We start from the raw sequence: 23,259 nt of genomic DNA on the forward strand, positions 1-23,259 counted from the left end.
TCAGATTACTTTACCTCTTGACACATTGTCAAAACCACACATTCATTTTCTAGGAGTTTTTCAATTGGACATTTCAAAACATGACTTAATAGAGCTAAATATATTATCTTACATTGACTTCTCAATAACAAACGACCTCACTGCAAAAGCCCCATTTCCATGTATTTATTACAGAATTTATAATTAAAAAAAGCGTACCAAGAACATTGTCTACTTTGGACTTAAAGTAAGTTTCAGCTGTTCTCTGCAGCTGGACCCAAAAGAAAAAGAAAAAAAATACAGTGCAACAGTACTATCACACAATTTTTTATTTATTTTTTTCCGCCTGGATGACAATTACTGTTACTTTATTTCTCTTTCATCCAGTTCTTTGCATCAGCAGAGCAGTTAACACTGTTTGAGTTTGTGGAACAAGTGTCTAGTCTGCTTGGCTTCCCATGCTCTTTCCCAAAACATTCAGCACGATTCAGCAAAATGATTCACACACACACACATAGAGTCAGTCACACAGTAAATATTTGCCCTTACCTGCAGTCCAGGGGCAGTGTTGGAGCTGAGTGCTGCTTGGACAGTGTGGGTGGTGCTGGTGGTGGTGGTGCAGTGGTGGTTTCTAATGGTATGTTCTGAGGATGTGCCTTGTAAAGAGGGTAAGGTGTGCTCCTGCATACCTCCTCTCCCCTTTCCTCTCCTCCTCCCTCCCGCTTTCTTTCCTTCAGTCCCAGCAGGAAGAGAGTGGCAGCTCTTGGGAACGCCTACATTTCCCAGCTGGTGCCAAGCTCATGGGCTGCCGCTGCTGTGTGGTGGAGCGGAGCCACAGAGCCACAGACTCAGCCAAGCTGCTGTCTGCTGGTCTCCGCTTGCAGACAGACAGGGAGGAAGTTGCCGTTTCCCACAGAGAAGCCCCCACCGTACCCCTCCTCATCACATCAGTCCATTCACCCTCCACACACTGTCTATGCCAGATCATTTTCTCTTGTGTTTCCCGCTGTGCAGTAAGTCTTTCTTACCTTGCATGTCCCACTGTTGTTGAGAGACCCATCGGTACCACAGGCCACAGTTAAGAGCACTTCATGGGACTCCTGATGACAACAATGAGTACAACAAAGATATATACAGTATATATATATATATATATATATATATACATAGTATACTGTGTGTGTGTGTGTGTATATACAGTGCCCTTCATAAGTATTGGAACAGTAAAGACAAAATTGCTCTGTTGGCTGTGGAGTCAAGACATTTGCAAATATGATTAAAAGATGACTATGAGACAAAACTACAGAATGTCACATTTTATTAGTTAGCCATTTCAACACATATATGTTTTACCAAATAAAAAGAACAGCACTTTTAGATACTGGTTCTGTTAATCCCACTCATTGATGTGAGCATAAGTATTGGGACAGTTGAACATAAGGCAGATATAAAAGATTAAAAGCTATTATTTAGCTGCAGATCCCTTGCACACAATCACAGCAGTGAGTCTGTGACCCATAGACATCACCAGACTCTTGGTCTCATCCTTTGAAATACTTTTCCCAGCTTTTAATGCAACCAATTCCAATTGTTGCTTGTTTTAGGGAGTTTCTGCCTTTACTCTCCTCTTCAGCTGGTGAAATTCATGTTCAATCGGATTTAAATCTGGAGATTGACTTGGGCAATCTAAGACTTTCCATTTCTTTGCCCTTATAAATTCCTTGACTGAACTGACAGGGTGTTTTGGGTCATTGTCCTGATTCAATATGAAGCATTTCACAATTAATCTGGTGGCATTTTCTTGAATATTGGTTGGCAAGATGGTTTTGTACACTTCCAAATTCATTCTGCTACTGTCATCATACATTAAGTCATCAGTAAAGTTGAGAGTGTTCCAGAGGCAACCATGCATGCCCATGCCATGACAACACCTCCACCATGCATTACAGATGAGGTTGTATGCTTGGGATCATTTGCAGTTCCCTTTTTTCTCCACATTTTTGCTTTCCCATCACTTAGATAACGATTCATCTTTGTCTCATCGGTCCATAAACACAGTTCCAAAACTCTTCTGGCTCACCTTTGTGCTTTTTTACAAACTCTAATCTTGATATCAGCATGTACATGGAGCGCATCAACAAGACATTGTTGCCAGGAAAACTCAAGTTGTGGTGCTTTCAGTTCGGCTTACTCCCAAGACTCTTGTGGCCGTTAACTGTGTATGAGATCCCCATCACCAAAGTTGAAAAGTTGGAGCGGCTGATAAGCATACAGCTGAAGCAGTGGCTTGGAATTCCACGTTGTTTAAGTTCCGTCTGACTTTATGGACATGGCAAGTTGGAATTACCAATCACAGGGCTCGTGGAAGAGTTCAAATGCACCAAAGCAAGGCTCGTCATGACCCTAACTGAATCTGAGGATGCAGTCATTCGAAAAGTGGCTCCCCGGGTGGTAGCAGGAAGGAAGTGGACTCCATCAGAAGCTGTTCAGAGTGCAAAGTTTGCACTTCACTTCAGAGATGTGGTTGGACAAGTACAGCATGGGAGGGCAGGGTTCGGACTCATCCCAAAAACTCCTCTGTGGCACAAGGCAACATCAGTGCAGAAGAGACAGCTAGTGGTAGAAGAAGTCGGGAAACAGGAGGAAGAGAGCGACATGCCAAAGCCGTCTCAATGGCCAAGCAGGGGAGATGGACCAACTGGGAGGGCCTGGAGAAGAAGAAGCTCAGCTGGCGTGACATCTGGCAGATGGAGGGAGCACGGCTGAGTTTTGTCATCAGAGCCACATACGACCTGCTACCATCCCCCAAAAATCTGAAAGAGTGGTATGGAGAAGATCCCGCCTGTTCCCTGTGTCAAGTACCTGCATCCCTAAGGCACATTCTATCAGGGTGTACTACAAGTCTCACCCAAGGGCGCTATACTTGGTGGCATAACCAAGTACTTAGAGAGCTGGCATTAATACTGGAACAGAAGCGAACCACCACAAACAATCTCCCACAAACATTGGTAGGAAAGATCAATTTCATAAATTTTGTACCAGCTGGCCAACATCAAGAGCATCGTACAACATCTAAGGATGCAAGCATCCTGCAGTCAGCGCGGGATTGGAAATTGGAAGTAGACCTTGATAAGATGCTTGCGTTTCCCCCAGAAATAGTGGCTACAACACTCCGGCCAGACATGGTCCTGTGGTCTCCAACAACAAAGCTGGTATATGTTGTAGAATTAACAGTAACATGGGAAGACGGGGTTGAAGAGGCTTATCCGAGGAAAAAGAACAAATATTCCGACCTGGCAGCTGAAGCATCCCGGAACGGCTGGAAGACCAGCATATTCCCAGTAGAGGTGGGATGCAGGGGGATTGTTGCAACATCTACCATCACTTTGCTGAGAAAAATAGGGGTGAAGGGTCGCTCTCTCCAACAGGCCATCAAGTCCATATCAAGTGCTGCTGAAAAAAGCAGTAACTGGCTCTGGATCAAGCATAAGGACCCCATCTGGGCAACAAGGTAGAGACAGATGATATGCGGTCAGGCTTAGGCCCAACTCAGGGAGATAGACGCCCCTGCCATACAGAGCCCATTAGGGATATAGAGGGTATGGCATGGAGGGGGGTGTACCTGGGACTCTAGGTACACCGTTGAGACTTCTGGAGACGTTGTGGGCTTCAATCAACGAAACGTAGATGAAGTAGGGTGCCCACCTAATGACCCCAATGACATACCTTACCCTACTTTTTAACCACTCCACATCGACTTCTACTATCAAGGGTTTCCTACTAAAGGGATTGAAACATCTAGTTCTATTAGCTTTACATTGCCTTTCTATTTTTGGTGCTGGTCAGAGGTTTGCATCTTGCTGTGTAGCATCTGTAATTCTGTGTCAAAGTCTCCTGAGGACAGTAAATTGTCAGAGCATCACCCCAGCTTTCTGGAAGTTGTTGGTGATTTTACAGACATGTCTTTTAGGGTTCATTTTCACAGCTTTTATGATTTGTCTGTCATCAACTACTGTTGTTTTCTCAGCCGATCAGGTCGTTGTTGGTTGCTGGTGTCGCTGGTGGTTTCCAAACTCTTGATTTCTCCATGCCCTTTGTTTTTGCTATAGCTCTAATTGACTTCCTCTTTTCTTTTAGCATCCAAATTGCTTGCTTTTCTCTCAAAGTCAGCTCCCTCATCTTCATCCTGGTTTGTGTGTGTCATCATCGAATGCAAGATTCAGAATACAGAAGTAATGGATATAACTGATACGACACATTCCCTGCTTTTAATATCTGAAGAATTAATGCAACAGGACACAGCTGATCACTGAGGCAACTGTTACAATACTTATACTCACATCAGATAGAGGGATGAAACTGTAAAAGTGCTGAACTTCTTAGCTGGTAAAACATATATGTGTTGAATCACCCAATAATAAAATGTGACATTCTGTAGTTTTGTCTCATATTAATCTTTTAATCATATTTGTAAATGTCTTGACTCCACAGCCAAAAGGGCAATTTTGTCTTTACTGTTCCAATACTTATGAAGGGCACTGTATATATATATATATTCAGCATATTTTGTTTACATAGTAGGTGTGTGTGTACTGTGTATATTTATTAAGTATATAAAAATACACACATGCATGTATATATTTAAGAAAAATATGTTACGTTTATATATTAAATATGGAGCATCATGTAAGGTATATATATATATATATATATATATATATATATTGGCATGCTGTGATTACCTACTCTCATACAGATATATTATATTTAAATTAACAACTTTTAGTTTTAAATAAATTGTTTTAATTATGAATCTAACTAAATGGCATGTGGTTCCTTCTTAAAATAAAAATGTAAAAAAAAAAAACATTATCTTGTACATTATCTTCTCAAAAAAATAAATATTATTTTATGTGATTATTTTGCAAAATAAAACAGAAATACTGATTAAGAAAGTGATGTTTTGCAGTGTAATAAAACACCCACACGAGTGAAAGGAAGAGAGCGATGGATGGAGAAAAAGGCTTGGGCTGCACAGGCAGATAACTGAGACCACCATGCCTGTATGTGACGTGTACATTTATAGACCACATGTTCTCTTCATTGCCTGTCTGTCTGCTCTGTACATTAGGGACGCTTCGCTACACTTAAAGCTCAATCAAACACTCCTCTCAACCACAGATTTGTATGGTGATAGACATACTTCAGGAGATTTGCACAGTCTGGAAGTCTGGAGGAATGGTTGCTTTTTAAAAGCCTAAAATTACAAGACACAAAATATAGGGAAGGTTTGTGTGTGTGTCACAGAGAAGGAGAGAAATCCTTCAGTACTTCTAAGGTGAATGGCTGTGAAGGGAAAATGCGTATTGGTTGTTATAAACAGACAAGAAAATAGAGGCTTTCTATCAGTCTAAACTAGGGAACGAAAAACACTCATTGTGGGTCAGAGAAAAAAAAGTTGGGAATGAATAGACAAAAATCATGTATTGCTCTCTAACTAGCTGTCTAATTCACCACACATGAATACATTCACTACACTCATAGTCCAAACAAATGTTCTTCTCACACGACAAGCATGTTATTAGAGCCTAATTCTGCAGGGTCTGTTTTGGAACAATGAATCAGCTCTGCTATGCAAACTGATTGTAAGCTAAGCAGATATGGGGAAATAAACAGACCTTCATTTTAAAGTCAAACGATCACTACTTTCTAGCAGTTGGTTCTTGCATTAAGGAAAATATTTTAGTCATGCTCCTGGTCTGTTTTTGAATTATTCACCAATGGCTATTCCAAAGAAATAATAGTAATAATCATCATCTTTAATCAAAATTAAAGAAATTTGCAAAACATGCTTTTTCTCTGAAACTGTTGTTGTCCCTTAGGCCACACAGACTATTTGGTTAATGTTAACCGAAAGTCAAATACACATAGCTATTTAGGCATTGTTTTCGGTCTGGCTCCATTCTGGTATGGAATTTCAAACACATTTTGCACAAACCCTGTTACAAACAAAATGTTTTGTAGTTGCAAAGTAATGTTTTCAAAGATAAAGGGCTAAAAACCTAATTTCAGCCATTACAATATATCATTGCATCATTACTAATAATAATATTGTGCTTTGTACTAAGCTTTTTTTTTTTGTTTATTCATTTTTATTTATTTATTCATTCAGTTATTCTTGTCAACTGATCATTCTTATATTGTTCCATAACAGTTGAGTGTGTTTACATATAAGCAGATGCTGATAAAGAAAAAAAATGACCTCAGTTTGAATTGATATAAATAATTAAGGATGTCACCTGCCTTAAATATCATTTTTGGAAGGCGAAACCTTTATTTTAAATGAAGGGGAAATGGCATAGTATAACAGGGCTGAACAGAAAGTACAGAGACAAACAACATTTCTGTATTTGGTTTTTCTCATTTTCAGGGGGAAACAAACCATGATATTTTAATTTCAAATAAATAGGTAAATGTTTTGGGACTATGTTTAAAATGGATAATGCTGCAGAAAACTGTAAACGTCTGGAAGAAACTGTTGAGACATCAGTAAACGAAAAGTAAGTAAGTGACGTATTGTCAAGTATGGTGACCCATACTCGAAATTGGTGCTCTACGTTTAACCCATCCAAGTGCACACACACAGCAGTGAGTAGTGAACAAATGCACACACACACACACACACACCGTGAACACACACTCGGAGCAGTGGGCAGCCATGCTGCGGTGCCCGGGGAGCAATTGGGGGTTCGGTGCCTTGCTCAAGGGCACCTCAGTCGTGGTATTGAGGGTGGAGAGAGCGCTGTACATTCACTCCCCCACCTACAATCCCTGCCGGCCGGGGACTCGAACCCGCAACCTTTCGATTACGAGTCCGACTCTCTAACCATTAGGCCACGACTTCCCCCGTGGGGAAAAAAAAGCTTCCTTTATTGTTTTTCCCGATAATGAATAATGATCGTTTTCTCAGGCTCTCATTTCAGACAGTTGATAAAGATAATATACAGATTTTTAAGTCAACAGTGAATCCGTTCTAAAATTCACATGCCTTAGACCAGAGATTCTCATCTAGGGATTCAGTTGAAAGTGCTGAAGATTTCAACGGCTGTATAAATCCAGCAAATGAGTTTGTGCCAGAATGTCACTGAAAGCCCTACAATTCTAGAACCTAAAAATGGGTTGCATACCAAAACAAAATGTTGAAAAAACATGCATCTAATAAACTTTATGACTGTAAACTAATTTGACTAAGGCCAAATTCAGTAGCTGTGCCACACAAGAATGTGGCCACATGTGAGATGGACGAGTGAAAGCAGTGATGTTGCACTTTCAGCACATGACCCCACATGTGACTCCTCATTCCTTAGCCATTCTAGGACAGTGACTGGTCAAGAAAGTGGACTCGTCTCTAAGTATCTGAGGTTTGCAATCTCTCTGGTGCGTTGGAGAATCATGTTACAGTCACTTAGAGAATGTCGGGCGTGAGGAACACTCAGCACACTGCACCCTTTGTGTTCCTCTCGCAGGTGCAACAGCTGAGAGAAGAACAGCTGTGACTGACCGGCCACAAAGTCCATAGCAAGACTCTCCCTCGTGCTCAAAATAACAAAATAAGGACTTTCCTAACTGTTGTGGACTGTGTGAAGTCTTTTTTTAGCAAGTCGTTAAAGCCACATCAAAAAAGCCACAGGATACAGAAATAAGACAATGGACGTGTCTTTGCGTTATGTAGGATAAATCGCCCCATTGCAATGCAAGAACACAAGCATTTACAGTTCATCTTTTGTTGTCATTTAATATGCTAAATTTCAAAAACAATAGTTTAAATTGGAGAAACTTCACTAAGTCACATCTGTTTCCTATTGATTTGAATTGGACGTGTCATTGACATCTGTTTTTATTTCTTTTCTGCCATTTATTCTGAATTAAATGGATGCTGATGCAGATCATCTGATGCACGGAGAAGTTTCTGCAGACTAAATACAGACATTTTAGATGCATAAAATAAGAGATTTAAAAGATATAAAAGACATATTTCGACCACATGAAATGTGACCAGTATAAAGTGAGAATTTGTTCTTGGGTTCCCTTCACTTGTTTAATAGGCTCCTGGTCAATCAGTACATCTGGTATGGGTCTACGCAAGACTCACTGGTCTCTAACACAACATCCTAAGCCTACACCTCACCTTCAGCATTCGCATTTTTCTACCCTCAGAACCACATTCACGTCAAACACAGATTTGCAATGACGCATACAGGTGCTTTTGCGAGGCCAATGTCAATAACCCAAAAGAGACAGTTGTTTCTATAGCCACTGCTGAGGATCGATTCACCCATGAGAAACTCAATGTCTGAGACTCAACAGACTGACCAGTATAGGAAAAATACATTTAAAAGAATTCTCTGTACGCCCAAGGGCGCGCAAGGACTTTTTTTCCTTTTGTGGAAACACTTTGACTGAGCATTGACTGTGAAGTTCACCATAAATGTCTTCACTTTTGTCCCGCTCCTGTTGTGCTACAATCTCAAACATGTGTGACAGAAGCATGCCATGTGATTGCAGGCCTCTCCCAGTCCTCACGCAGACAGCTGCTGTCCTGATGACAGTGCACATACAGACCCCTCTGAGCCATTTAAACTTTAAAGATCCTCCAGAGGAGGTTGTGAGTGTCGCCCCTTCAGTCTCTATTTTGGTCGCTTCTCCAGAAGATCTGGCGGTTTGAAACAAGCAGACAGTCTCTTAAGTCTTTCCAAGTTTTCCAGAAATCCTGAGGCCTTTTATTTGAGTCACAATGGGAGCGTTTATCGCCAAGATGTTGCTGCCCACCATCAGCAGTTTGGTGTTCCTGCCTGCAGCCAGTGTTGCCGCCAAGAGGGGTTTCCACATGGAGGCCATGGTCTATTTCTTCACAATGTTCTTCATAGCGGTAAGAGAATAGAGGCTTTTATAAATGTTAAAGACGTGGAGAAATTTACAGTACTATACTCTTCATCTTTCTCATCATCTGTCTCTTATTAGTATTGATATACTTGTGTCTAAAGGGCCATTTACACAGAAAATGGAACGAAGACATTGTCTAGAGACATGTTTTTAAAAGTGGAACTTCTTTTAACCTGGCATGCCTCTTAACAATTGTCCAACTGAGTTTACATAGGGAAAAAAACTACATAGACATACTAGGTGTGACATTTTAATTTTAACTGAAGTAAAAATCTGGGATTGGTTAATTGAGTGATTGATAAATGCAATATACTACAGTACTAATAATAATACTTTTTTGAAAGTGTGTTGAAAAAGCAGCAAGACAACGAAAGGGTCAAAAATGTGCAAATAAATTTTAAAAAGGCAAAAAAAACAACAACAAAACCTACAAAGACATGATAGGTATGATGTTTTAATTTCAATAAAAGCTAAAGTGATGTAAAATTCTATTTATTTACTTATTTAATATATTTTTAAAATAATGTTTTATATTACATTTAACCCTAGATATATATGCTGCTCATGTACGAGACTCTAAAAAAGCTATGAGACACGACACAATGGTCAAAGACATCCATCTAGCTTTAAGTATAGAAAGCAATTAAAAAGCGCATTGAAACACGAAACACATTCTGTGTGAACTGGCCCCAAATTCTCAATTCATTACAAAACAAAAAGTTTACAAAACTCAGGTTACTTTAGTTTGTTCAGTCTGATAGCATTACTGAAGGCAAAAAGGTCTTCTTCATAAATCTTTCCAGACAAGAACACAGAAAGTTTCATTTAATCTATCTTAGAGCCTTTTAAATTTACATTTATGATCTCAGCCGGAACCTTTCTATCAAGGTGACTTAGCAGTCATGTGTTTTCTCCATTTGTGCTCAGATTTACCATGCATGTGATGGTCCGGGCTTGTCCATTCTCTGTTTCATGAAGTATGAGATCCTGGAGTACTTCAGCGTGTATGGCACAGCTATCTCCATGTGGGTCACGCTACTAGGTGAGCAAATACCAATGGCATCTCTGTATCCTCATGGCGAGCAAATCTCAATCATTTTCTGTGAAAGTATGACATAGATATGCACTCCCACACAGGTCAAACAGCCAAGTAAAGTGATGTAAAATACTTTTTTCATGAGCAGTGTGACAAGTGTTTATAACTTGCATTCCGCTGTGTCATGTAAAGAATATGTGTCCATTTGCTCTTATCAAGCACTGGGAGATTTCGATGAACCCAAGAGGTCTTCGCTCACCATGTTTGGGGTGTTGACATCAGCTGTGAGAATCTACCAGGACCGCTTAGGCTACGGCATCTACTCGGGCCCTATTGGAACAGCTGTCTTTATGATAACAGTCAAATGGGTGAGTTTGAGAGACATCAAATGCTGTTCTTAAACTGCTTTTAAGAGCAGAGCTCCAAATAAACTTGATGAAGAACTGTATTTTGCTCATATTGACAACATGGAAACTCAAAATTGTATTATCTACCACAAATGCTCTCACAAGGTTTTACAATATTGTTTTTGCTTTGCTCCAGTTACAAAAAATGAAGGGAAAAAAAGGACTTTATCCAGACAAAAGTGTTTACACTCAACAAGTGGGGCCAGGGTTCTGCTTTGGCGCTCTTGCTTTGATGCTTCGCTTCTATTTCGAGGTAAAAATATGAATGTGCAACACTTAAACGTCTCCTCCAACTGGAGGAACACAGTTTTTCAGAAAAGCGTGTTTGTGTAACTGCGGTAATGACTTGCTCATTTAATCCTGCAGGAGTGGGACTACGCTTATGTCCACAGTTTCTACCATGTGTCACTAGCTGTGTCCCTCATTCTGCTGCTGCCCAAGAAGAACCGTTACGCCGGGACGGGACGCAATGCAGCCAAACTCAATTGCTACACCCTCTGTTGCTGTGTATGATGCATCTTTTTATCTGAGCGAAGCTGTAGAGGTGATCCTCAACCTGAAAGCCACTTTAAGATGGCAAACAGTCTCATAGTGAGCATTTAAAGGGATTGTTCACCCAAAATAAGAATTGTCATTATTCTCTGTCATGTCATCCCAAACCTGTACGACTTTGTTCTTCTGTGGAACAAAAAAGGGTGGTGCTGATTGCTCTTTTTCATGTGAATGAAGCAAATGGGGACTGGATCTATCAAGCTTGAAAAATTATATAAAACCCCTATATAAAGTAATCCATACAACTCATGCTATATTCCAAGTCTTTTGGAGAAACTGACCATAATAAGTTGTTATTCGCCAAAAGTCTTCATACCCATCTCCTTGGCCTGTTGTCAAGCGCTCATTAGAGAAGCTGCAAAGTCAGATTTGCAAATAAACATTCTTTTGAGTCAGATCTTTTTAGTGAATCACTTGATTCAGTTCACAAGACTGAATGATTCAGCCAGGAATTGAACTTGTCTTTCAATGATTAGTTTGTAGCAGTTATCAGTTCACTGGAAATGATTCGCTTGTAACAGTTATCAATTCACCAGAACTCATCATGTTTGTTTTGTATTATTTGTGATATTCTACAGTAATTTTGTAATATTACTAATTTTATAATCTCCTTCACTTTACTTACACTTTTTTATACAACTTCAGAAGACTTATATAGTGTACACAATATAGTGTTTGAGTTGGTTGGACCACTTTTATGATACTTTAATAGTTTTACAATAGTTAATACTTTATAATAGGCTTTTAAGTTTAGTATAAGCTTAAGCGTCTCAGTCCTCATTCACTGCAATTGCACTAAGCTACCAGTAAGTTTTTTCTTCACATAAGAAAGAAAGTCATACAGGTTTGGAACAACATGAGGGTGATTAAATGATGACAGGATTGTCATTTTTGGGTGAATTATACCTTTAACTTTAAAGAGATTGTCCATCATGTTAATCACACTCCTTTTCTCAATGGCAGACTTCACAGCCTCAGATGAAGGAAAAAGCACGGACTATCTGGACTACTCCTCAAAAACCCTGGATGCGGAGCTGTGGTCCTGGCCTGCCATTACACAAATCCCAGCCACGCACCATGTAATGCAAGAAACTGTGTCTGTTAACAGCACTCTGAAAGTGAGAACAGTTATATGACCTCCCAGCAGGCCAAGTGCCTTGGATAACTTATTTGCAGGGATAGCATGATGCCCGATTGATGTCAAAATCACTAAAAAGGTACTGAAACCTGCGTTTAAAGACGCATGGCAAGATAAGGATTGTGACAGCGAAGAATCTCCGTCACAAGAAGAGTTCATCTGAAAAGAAAAGAGAAATAACCAAGACTGGATTTGACTCATCAAACCCAGCTGGAAAGTTTATGAGTCACAAAAAAACAGCAGACACATTATCTATCCAAAATGAATAAACTGTCTTTCAAAGGTTCCTCCACTTGTCTATTTCCGTTTAAGAGACTGTAAAAGAGGCCATTTAATTCTTTATATTCGTCTGTTTGTGCCAGACAGGTCAGACATCATCTGGGTACAACTAAACTCTACACTAAACCTATAAAGAGGCAAACAAATTTTATGTAAATATAGATTTATTTATTACATTGTTTAATTTTATGTATCAATTGTCGTTTTTCATTTTTAAATAAAATAGTTTTTTTCAGGATTTATTGTAGTATTTGTTTTGAACACACTGTGTTTGTGTACATTCAAGGAAAATGAACTGTTATATTACGATGTTGAAGAAAGAAAAATCTTGTGGCTTTCATTGAATTTCAGACTTCAGTCCATTTAAGTCAGTCCATCTGCACGCTCCTAACACTCTCCAAAAATTACAAACACACGCGGCATGTTTTAGACAAAACAGTCTCCCGGCAAACGTGAATGAAATTTTGGTCTGCAGACTTCTTTGACTAGAGGCCAGGCCACCAGCTCCTGTGCCCAGTGAAAGGTGTTTTTGTCTGAGGGGGAAGCTGGCAACTCGTGACTCTCCTGGCTGTCTGTCCTAATCTGCCAAAAAGAGTAACCTTACACTTTTATTACACCAGTGTGAAGCACTTTTGGGCGTCTTTATAACCACTGTCTGTTTAAAACCACTTTGTTTGTGGTCTCGGCCCCCCCACACACACACTGTCTGAGGAAACTCCACCAAGCCCCACCACCGTGAGGTTCATTCGAAAGCAAACGTACCTAGACTGCTGGCTGGCAGCATGAAATCCCGACTGCCACAGCCCTCTTCCTCTTCTCCGCCTCTTTTTTTGTTTTTGAGGTAATGCATTTAAAACAAGAAGATCAACTTCCTTCTACCTCAGACATGTTCTTTGGTGTCAAATGTCAAACTTAGTGCACTTCTTAAAAACTAGAACCTTCCTGTGCTTTCCAGTATGGACATGATGTTAATTGTTTACTGATGTTAATTATATGTTAATTCCTGAATGAGCTTCATGCTAAAAATATGAATATATGCACTGAAAAAAATTATACTCTTGACCAAATATAGTCTAATTTGTCACAGACAAATATATTAGTATTATATATATATACAGCAGTATATATATATGGGTTTGGTTCAGTCCTTACATTTTGACTTAATGTTAATCAAAACCATTTATTTTCAACAAAACATTCATACAAAGTAAAAAAGACTTTATTATAAAGACTATACTATATTTAAATCAACATTTTCATTAGACATAAGCTGAAATGTTTACTTTTTACAACTTAATTTCACTATAAACAAACGCTAAATTAGCTATAATGTGAGGAATATGAATATATTAGATGAATATAAAAATCCACTTTAAATAAATCATACAGCCATTTCACTTTTTTCAGCGAACTAAAACTAACATCATGAAAATGAGTTGTATGCACAGCAGACGAGGCCCTCTAGAGGCATGAGTGCCCTGAAGACAAACATGAGCTCATCTGCTTTATGCATATAAATGATAACAAATAAATAAAGCAGCATGTAACAATCCCAAACTTGTATTGTTGCATGTAACAGCATGTAACAGCTCCTAAGCTTCTTCAAGATAAAACTACCACTGTTCTAAAAACTTTTGGAGTCAACCCAAACATCTTAATTAGCTGGTTTTAGATATGCTTGATAAGAGTTGAAAATTAATAACGAGTTTAACCACCTTCAACCTGGATTAAATTTGACATGGAATACTAGCATACTGTTTAATGCACAATTTATACCAAACTTTTCGAAATCATACTGATTCAAATACTTCAAAAATAGCATGTGAAACGGTATGCATTATGCTATGATATATATTTCAAAGAGTAATAAGCTACATTGCTGTCTCATAACCTATGAGACAGCAATGTAGTATGCTTAATCCAGCATATGTAGTATGCTTAATCCAGTTTATGAAGTGCAGTGCATCTTTGTTGGCCTGAGGGTGGGTAAATTTTCAGCAAATTTTCATTTTTGGGTGAACTACTCTTTTAAGAAGGAAAGTTATTTTAGTAACATCACTTCTGGTTCAGACTTGACCTGACATTTCCAGTGTGTTTTGGGACACAAAACGCCATACTATGTGTTCTGGTTGTACACTAAACTGAAATGTAAGCTGAAATACACTACACGACTCTTGCACATTATATATTTTTACTTTTTTCCCCCTGATTTACAGTAAAAGCTGTCAGTAGACAAAAACTCCATTAGACAGTTTTAAAAGCTGTGAGCTGGCAAAAATGACATGGATCTAGGACCTTTATACACTGTACGACTGTACACACACAAGACTTAAGTCTAGCCCTCACAGCCTCATTTTCATCCATGTTAAAATCAATAAGGCGTCTAAAATGATCTAATGTGATGATAATACTTGAGTGCTACATCATATCATCTACAAAGATAAGCTGTAAATCAAGTGAAGATTATAAATCACCACACAGGTAAGCAAATGCCCTCTTCACAGTCTACATAACAGTAGACTAGACTAAATGGTCAGTTACAGAAATTAAAGTCTTTATTTCATGTGTTTTCTTTTTGCACAAAGACAATAAATGTCAGAAAATGACGTCTGATTGTTCCATTGTTGCAATGCCAAAAAATCTCTGGCTGTCTCCTCTAGGAGCTGCAAACATGTGTTTCACTATTAGCAAGGGAGTGTAAACGTCTGTGATAAAAGTATGGGATCAGCTGCCAGTTGTGTTTTTATACTATTCTTTTTTTTTCGCTCACTTTCTCAGCTGTTTCCCCAGCTGCTGAGGACCTCTGAGCAGCAACAGCTGCTATGAACAAAACAACTCCCACAGCATTATAGCAAGGAATTGACTCAACCAAATATAATGCCAAAACAATCTCCAAGGAAAAATAATACATTATTCATATATTCATCTCTTTCCAAAACTGTATGCAAAACTCTTTTTTTTTCTTCAAAAATTTGCATTTTTTTATGTTCAGACTCCAATGTTTGGACTCCAGTGTTCATCAAAATAGCTTTGTTTTTCCACAGATGAAAGAAAGCCATAAAGGTTCAGAAAGTGTCTAAATGATGACACAATGTACATGTTTGAAATATCCCTTTAAGTCTAAAACCCAAAGTATAGAATCGCTGAGACTGATTCATACCAATGAGCCTTCAACAATTAAGCCCAAAGCCCCCAAATTTCCTCCACACATACGGCTGTTCCTGAGCGCTAGGCTCTTCTCGTACAGGGTGGATAAGGGCCAGACGGGGCCCGTCATAGCTCTTTTCACAGCTTGATTCAACTGACACCATAAACAGAAGAGATTAATGTCACAAGTTAAAAGATTTAGCCTTTCACAGAAAACACACACATTTAACTGGGAATGATATCATAAAAAATGAAAGAAATATAACTGGAGCAAATAATTTGTTATTTATTCCACCCGTTTTACAGTGGACTGGAGGTTGTTTTTTGAAAAAAAATAGTTTTGAATGTAATATACACAATATAAGTTTATATGGAAAATATTTTTGCCCATTTTTAAAGCAAATTTAAACTTCAGTAGTGAATAATTCCGCACTTTTAAGAAGTAAAAAACTGTGCTGAGGTTATAAAAAAATGTTTCTGAATTTCTTTAGGATGAGGTAATAGCTTTTCTAAGAAGACTGGAAAAATGGTGCTTTGCCTTCACAGGTAAAGATTAAATTGTAAAACACAGTCATTTCAAACATTAATAATTCGCCTTATCAATTTTAAACAGCTAAATACTACCATGGGAAGTAAAAACATAAAAATATATTACTGATTCCAAAAAGTTTAATGATAATGTCTGTAGTGTGGGTGATAATGTTGGAGCCCGGTCTCATGAAAATGCGCATCGATATCACAATTTTCAGTTTCTATTTGGCGTGCTATTTATATGCAGAAATTTACTTTGGGGTTCATATAATATGCAGTTTTCGTGTGCATATGATATACAATGTCGTGGCATGCCTATGATACACTGTTTTGGCGTACGCATAATACGCACCTACCCCACACCCCTAATCCTAACTATTGCATATCATATGCACGCCAAAATCAATTTCTGCGTATAAATAGTACGTCAAATAGAACTAGAAGCTTGTGGTATTTTTTACGCACTGTCATGAGACTGGGTTGTAATGTGGCTCTCTATCACTGTATTGGTCAGTATTTACAACACCAATAGCAAACAGTTTTATGTGTAGATCTGGCACATGTCTACCTGTTGTTTTCTCTTGACTAGCGTGCATTGCACCTCTCTTGGAGTGACGCATGGCTTCATCATCTGCTCTGAACCATCTTCAGCCTGTAACTTCTGTGAGGATGTTTGTGACTGATTCTCCTCTTGGGCAAGGGCCATCCTGCCAATTCTAGCAGAAGAAATGGAGCTCTTAAAACTAAAAGATGATTCCTAGCAATAAACTTATACAAAGTAATTACACAATCTAGCATAAAATATTCTGAAGATACCCAGACATCTCTACACTCAAACTGAACCACAGTGAGTTTATTCATCAGCATGCTCACAAACCTTGACACCTTGGAGACTGCTAGTTTGAAAGTCTGAATCTTTGTCATCAGCTGGGTTTGACTGACATGGGGAAGTCGTGGCCTAATGGTTAGAGAGTCGGACTCGTAATCCAAAGGTTGCGGGTTCGAGTCTCCGGCCGGCAGGAATTGTAGGTGGGGGAGTGAATGTACAGCTCTCTCTCCACCCTCAATACCACGACTGAGGTGAGACCCTTGAGCAAGGCACCGAACCCCCAACTGCTCCCCGGGCGCTGCAGCATAAATGGCTGCCCACTGGTCTGGGTGTGTGTTCACTGCTGTGTGTGTGTGTTCACTGCTGTGTGTGTGCACTTTGGATGGGTTAAATGCAGAGCACGAATTCCGAGTATTGGTCACCATACTTGGCAGTATGTCACTTCACTTCACTTCACATAATATCTGTGAAGGAGCATCCTGGGAGCAGACTCAACAGCAATGGCACCACCTAAAATGAGATTTAGGAATGATAAACTACATTTAAAGATGGCCTTTTTCCATATAAAACAACTAAATAAAGTTTATACTCTTGCTATTCTTAAAGTCATTATTTTCATTTCCAGTTTGAATATTTGAAATAAAAATATACATATTTCAAACTAAATATTTGTGATTTTATTTAAAAGGAGACATTTTCTATTTCTAAGCCTATTTCTCACCTATTTCTAAATATTGTCCAGATAATATTTAATCTTTTTTGATTACATTTAGAAGCCAAAATAATTAATTTTGGAAATAACTTTTTGTGATATAATATTTTCTCACACTATATTAATATATAGCCATTTTCCTCACACGGTGATTATCATATTTGGGGGTTTTGGCATCATCAAAAAGTTTTAAAACCTTACTCTTAGAAATTTTATCCATATTTGATTAGGAACATTTACCGTAGCTTGGGAATGTGACAAAGAGAGACTTGCCTGATCATTGGTGGGCTCCAAGATAAGGACTCTGATGGCATCCATCTTGGCCTCCTCCATTTTGGCCACTTTGCTATAAGCTTTGGCTCGATTCTCATAGTAATGAACTTCACTAGGATTGTACCTCATAGCAACATAAAACTTGTCCGCTGCTTCATGGTAGTTCCTGGAACAAACCGCATTTCTAAAATAATATCAAGAGGCACAAGATAAAGAAATATGTTTAGAATTTCATACTTAACCGCATGGTTTAAACCTACTTGTCTTCATAGCTATGCAAACCCAGTGTATTGTGAATAACAGCAAGTCGTAGCCAGATATCCGTGTTGTTAGGGTCCATCGCCTCTGCTTGCTGATAGTCAGCCAGTGCAAAAGTCCACTCACACTGCTTAAAAAAACAATCTGGGGGAAAAAAAGACAGATTTTCTCTGTATTATACAAATTCTGCTCCATTATTTTGAGTGATGTGAAACAACCAAGCCTTTTAAGAATTTCTAATTCAATAAACTCTGATTATTTTTCAGATAAATATCACAATCTTTACGCCACTTTCAGCCCAACCCCCATTAACATCTTTATTTCTCAGTCCACACCTCCTCTGTTGATGAACAGCTCACTGGCGTCTCTCTGTTTCTCTATGGCCTTGTTCAGCAGCATGATGGCTTCACCGTACAGACCCCGGGAGAAACACTGAATGGCAAAATCATTGTATGTGAGAAAGAGTTGGGTCTGAGCATCTTCCTCTAAATCCTCTAAATTGTCCTGCATGCCTCCTTGAGGAGGATCTTCTCCAACCCCACAGAACTCAACAGCAAGAATCAAGTCCTCAATGGCAGCAGTGAAGTCTTTCAGGTGCCGATACAGAATGAGCAGGCAGAAAATAAGTGTATTTTATATAGTTCACCCAAAAATGAAAATTGTCATCATTTGCTTACCCTCAGGTTGTTCCAAATCTGTATGAATTTCTTTCAGCTGTTGAACACATTTTGAGACATTTTGAATACTGATGAATGCTAGTAACCAAGTCGTTGACATTTTCACAGTATGGAAAAATAACATGGAAGGTTACCAACATTCTTCAAAATATCTTCTACTGTGTTCAGCAGATTAAACTCATACAGGTTTGGAAAAAGTGGTGGGTGAGTAAATGAAGACAGAATTAGCATTTTTGGGTGAACTATCCCATTAATACCATTTATATTGTATGTCTGCTTCACTATATGTAGTTCATTTTTTATTTAATTTATTGATTGATTGATTTTAATTTACTTCTTATTAAAGCATTTACAACACATATACTGTAGAAACAAGATAGTCCTATTGTATATCACGGCTGAAAAGTAGCATTGCTGGTCTGATTTCCATCCAAAAAGTATATTTTAATAGAATTTTCTTGTGTCCCTTTTATCTATTTATTAATTATTATCAATGTAATTGCATTCTGATCTAGGCTGGTTTATGCTGATTTAGTGCTGGTATTACTTCTTTTTTTTTTTTTGAAGACAGTACCATAATAATACCATGTTTTGTGTACATGTATAATGCTAGTACCATCATGCAGGCAAACTTTTGTTACGTCTAATGACGTATTAATTTTTGCTTTTATTATTTATATAAAGTGTTATGGGTGTTTGTGCTGTTGTTCTCTTTCTCCCCCTTCCACTCTTTCTCTTTTCTAGTGTGTTTGTGCCTAATAGGTTAAATGATGATCATCTGCGCTCATCCACCTGATTGGTGCGTGTTCGCTGGTTTCCAGTATAAGAATGGCAGCGAGAGCGTGGGGAAGGAGAGAGACATTGCGGCGTTTGAGGTTACTTTAATGTTTTCCCGAATTGATGATTTTTTAAAATTATTTGTTAAGAGTTCTTTTGGGGTAATGTAGGGTGGAGGATACCCAATCGTTTTCTCCTGTTTAACGGTTAGTTAGGGAGTGAGGGAAGTTATATGTAATTTTTCTTTCAAGTATAGGTAAGTTAATAGTTATTTCCTCCTTAGGTAGAGTATTTTTGGGGTTTTTTGGTTCGGGTCCTCCTCCCGAGGTAATATTTTCTTTGTACGTATTTTTCTGTTATTCTTTTTTTGAACTCTTGAGTTAAAATAAAAGGCACTTCAGCCAGTTGAAAATTAAACCTGTGGTTGATTGTGATTTTCTGGGCCCGGGGAGCTGGAGATCCTCAAAGTCTCTCCATTATTTATTGTTCGTCGTTCCCGATCTACCCCTAGACTGAAAGGGGAGGACGTAACACTTTGAAGAAAAGTGTTACGTCCCTTCACTTATAAATCATTGAAATGTCAACATTGTACTATTGTCTCAATAAACATTATAAATCATTTACAAAGCTTTCTGCATCCCCTAATCTAAAGTGTAAACTACTCATCAGTTGTAAATGTTTTACAAACCTTCCGGTTACAGGTTGTTTGTGTGTGTTTATATATTTACGCACACACGACTGGAAACCATAAAGTTTGTAAAACATTTACAACTGATGAGTAGTTTACACTTTAGATTAGGGGATGCAGAAAGCTTTGTAAATGATTTATAATGTTTATTGAGACAATAGTACAATGTTGACATTTCAATGATTTATAAGTGATTAATAATATATTAACTAGTAACCAAACTAACTAACTATTAACCATTAAGGATCTGTTTGATTATTTCATGATGCTACTTTTTAAAGATAACTTATGACAGATTTGTGTTAGCATATTACTTAATCATTTGTGAATGTCTAGTCATGTTTTGTAAATTATTAGTTCATCATCATCAAATCACTTGTAAATGATTTAAAACTTAATCTACAAAACAGATAAAAAATAGTAGCATATCACTTATTAATCATCTATGAACACATAGTCATGTTTTGTAAATGATTAGTTCATCATTAACTAATCACTTATAAATAACTGAATGTTATTATAAAGTGTTAACAATTTTGGACTGGTAATAGAAAAGCACAGCAAAAAAAAATAATAACTGTAAAAGAAAATTCATATAAAACCTAAATTTAGTGTGTGTATCATAATACTAATTTAAATGGAATAATATCACTGTCACAAAAGACCAATTCTTTAGCAGGCAGTAAATACGCAGCTCTTCTGCCCCTTACCTAAAGAGGTAGTACTGTGCTTTATTGGGGTTATATTCCAGAGCGGTGTTTATTTTCCCCAGTGCATCTGAAAGCTCTTTCTTCAATGCCTTATCAACAGCTGCCTGATGGGAATCCTCCGCTACCTCCTTCAGCCTCTTCAGCAGTGCCTGTGCCTCTGGACAGCACGGTTTCAGCCTGAGTGCTGACCTCAAGTCATGATGGCACAAAGTCATCTGAGGAGACACGCAACCCTCTTACCTGTTTATTACAGTCACTTGAAGGGAAATGTTTTTCTGAATGCTGTGAATGATGGTCTGACCTGATTGAGCTGGTGGTGAAGGCGAGCTCTCCGAGTGAAGAGGTCTGCTGACTGGCCATCCATCTCCAGCCAATTATTGACCAACCGAAGACAGTCAGAGTAACGGCCAAGAGCAGCCAGACAAGCCAAACTGTGAATAAATATGCAAAAATTATGGAAAATTATGATCTCATGGTATCCACAGTAGCCCAAAACTTACTCTGGACACTTTTTAACACTTACGTCACACTTAAAAATGCCTGTATTGCATTGCATTAGATCCAAAATATCAAACCAAGTGTCATCAGCAACAAAACTAAATGACTAACTGCACTTTTCTAGCCAATAGCTTTTAACCCTTTGAGGCTGTTTAGACTCCTAGACGCAGTTTTACTGCAACCTGACTTTTCAGCTTTTTAAATGACATAGACATGCACTTACTGTCTGCTGTCGCGCTTGATTCTGCTTTATTATAGAATGTTAGATTAATCCACATTGAGTATGAAATTATTTGTTAGAGGTGGACATTAGTAACAGGTTGGTTACTGATGTAAGATGTAAGATCAATTGTTTGGTGTCCAAATACATTTATTGTTATTTTGAACAATACGTCTTTTGTTTAAAAAACATTTTTTGTTTGTTTTTCATGAAAAGAGTATTTGAGTGATACTGAGCTATATTTTATACTATATTTCTTTTAAAAAAAATGCTACTGCAATATTTTGTTGATAATACAAAAACATTCACATATTTTTAAATGTGGCTTGATTGTCCAAATACATTTTTAGTTAACATTTATTCAATAGTACTTAAGAATTATATCAATAATATGTTGCATTTTGTTCAATTCTGCACACACACGCACACACACACACAATGGAAATTTAATAAAGTCATAGCACTCAATAATGTGAACAACTGTAGGTGATAATAGTTAGATGAAGACAGAGCATGTAGCGCCACCTGGTGGTATTGTATGCTATCACATGCTCACGTAACTTTAGTTTAGCTAGTAGTTCAGACACATGTAGACTTCAAATCTCTTTGAAGGGCACTGAAATATCTGCTAAAGTCTGCACTGACCTTCTCGTGTGATATGGCCGGAAGGAGGGTTTGTGTTCTGCAGCTTTTGTGAAAGACTCCAGAGCCTCTAGAAACGTCCCCAAATCAAAACAACAAGGGCCCTATAAAGTCAGTTTAGAACATACACAGATAAGTGGTCATTAAGGATGAATAACCGCAGAGGACTATATGTGATGGTTGATTTAAATTCATGCACATTTTATTGCAGGCAAAACTGTGTATTTCAAATATACATATAAATATTGATAAAATGGGCATTAGATAAATATCAAATGGGCAAAAAGAAAAAAAAATCTTTATTCTAATGACCTTTTGACTGCAAACTTAATGATTTATAAATGTGTTGATAAATGAATGTAGTTCAAAACAGCAAAGGCGATACACAGATTGTAATATTTAAAGCTCATAATCTGATTTCTGTCATCTGTGAATAAATGAATTGTTGTACCTGTAGGTCAGGGCTCTTCAACTAAAATGGCTTGAGGTCCAGTAATGAACCCTCCCCACCAGCTGAGGTCTGGACATTTCTAAAAAACAATTGCTGGTTTTTGCTAGGCCAGGGTATATGCAAGATATTTAAACTTAATTTCAAGACTTTTAAATACCTTTTTTAAGACCCGCACAAAAATAAAATAAATAAAATAAAATGACTGTAAAAAGCATGATTTACAGTTCAGATGCAGGTTTTCACAAAGACAATCATGTATTATATTAATTAAATAACATATATAAATATATTGTACTGCCTTAATTGTTTACATTTTACAACACATTATCTTCTTGTTGAGCCACCAGTTCACATTTACAACTCTGCGTGTTTGCTGCTTAAAATCATGGGTTGTTTTCACATTGGTCTTTGACAACAGCAGACATACAGGCTGATTGAAAGTGGAAAACCATCTTCCAGCGGAATGGCAGTACACAAGCCCAAGAGACAGACTCCACAAAGCAGCTGAATCT

The 23,259-nt window shown here is 38.0% G+C and overlaps 2 protein-coding genes across 3 annotated transcripts in view; both read left to right on the forward strand.

Annotated features, from left to right (window-relative positions):
- Positions 1–23,259, forward strand: part of LOC306870239 (mucosa-associated lymphoid tissue lymphoma translocation protein 1-like) — a 1,002,100-nt gene that overhangs the window by 793,275 nt on the left and 185,566 nt on the right. The window lies entirely within an intron of this gene.
- LOC306870297 (protein myomaker-like) lies at positions 8,774–12,000 on the forward strand (the record flags this gene model as incomplete). Its single annotated transcript, XM_079417485.1, has 6 exons — positions 8,774–8,908; positions 9,850–9,964; positions 10,178–10,326; positions 10,502–10,618; positions 10,732–10,872; positions 11,881–12,000. The coding sequence occupies 6 exons, from the start codon at positions 8,774–8,776 to the stop codon at positions 11,998–12,000; spliced, it is 777 nt and encodes a 258-aa protein (XP_079273611.1).

The sequence above is a fragment of the Barbus barbus genome (assembly GCF_936440315.1).
Source record: "Barbus barbus genome assembly, chromosome: 5".
NCBI classification, from domain to species: domain Eukaryota; kingdom Metazoa; phylum Chordata; class Actinopteri; order Cypriniformes; family Cyprinidae; genus Barbus; species Barbus barbus.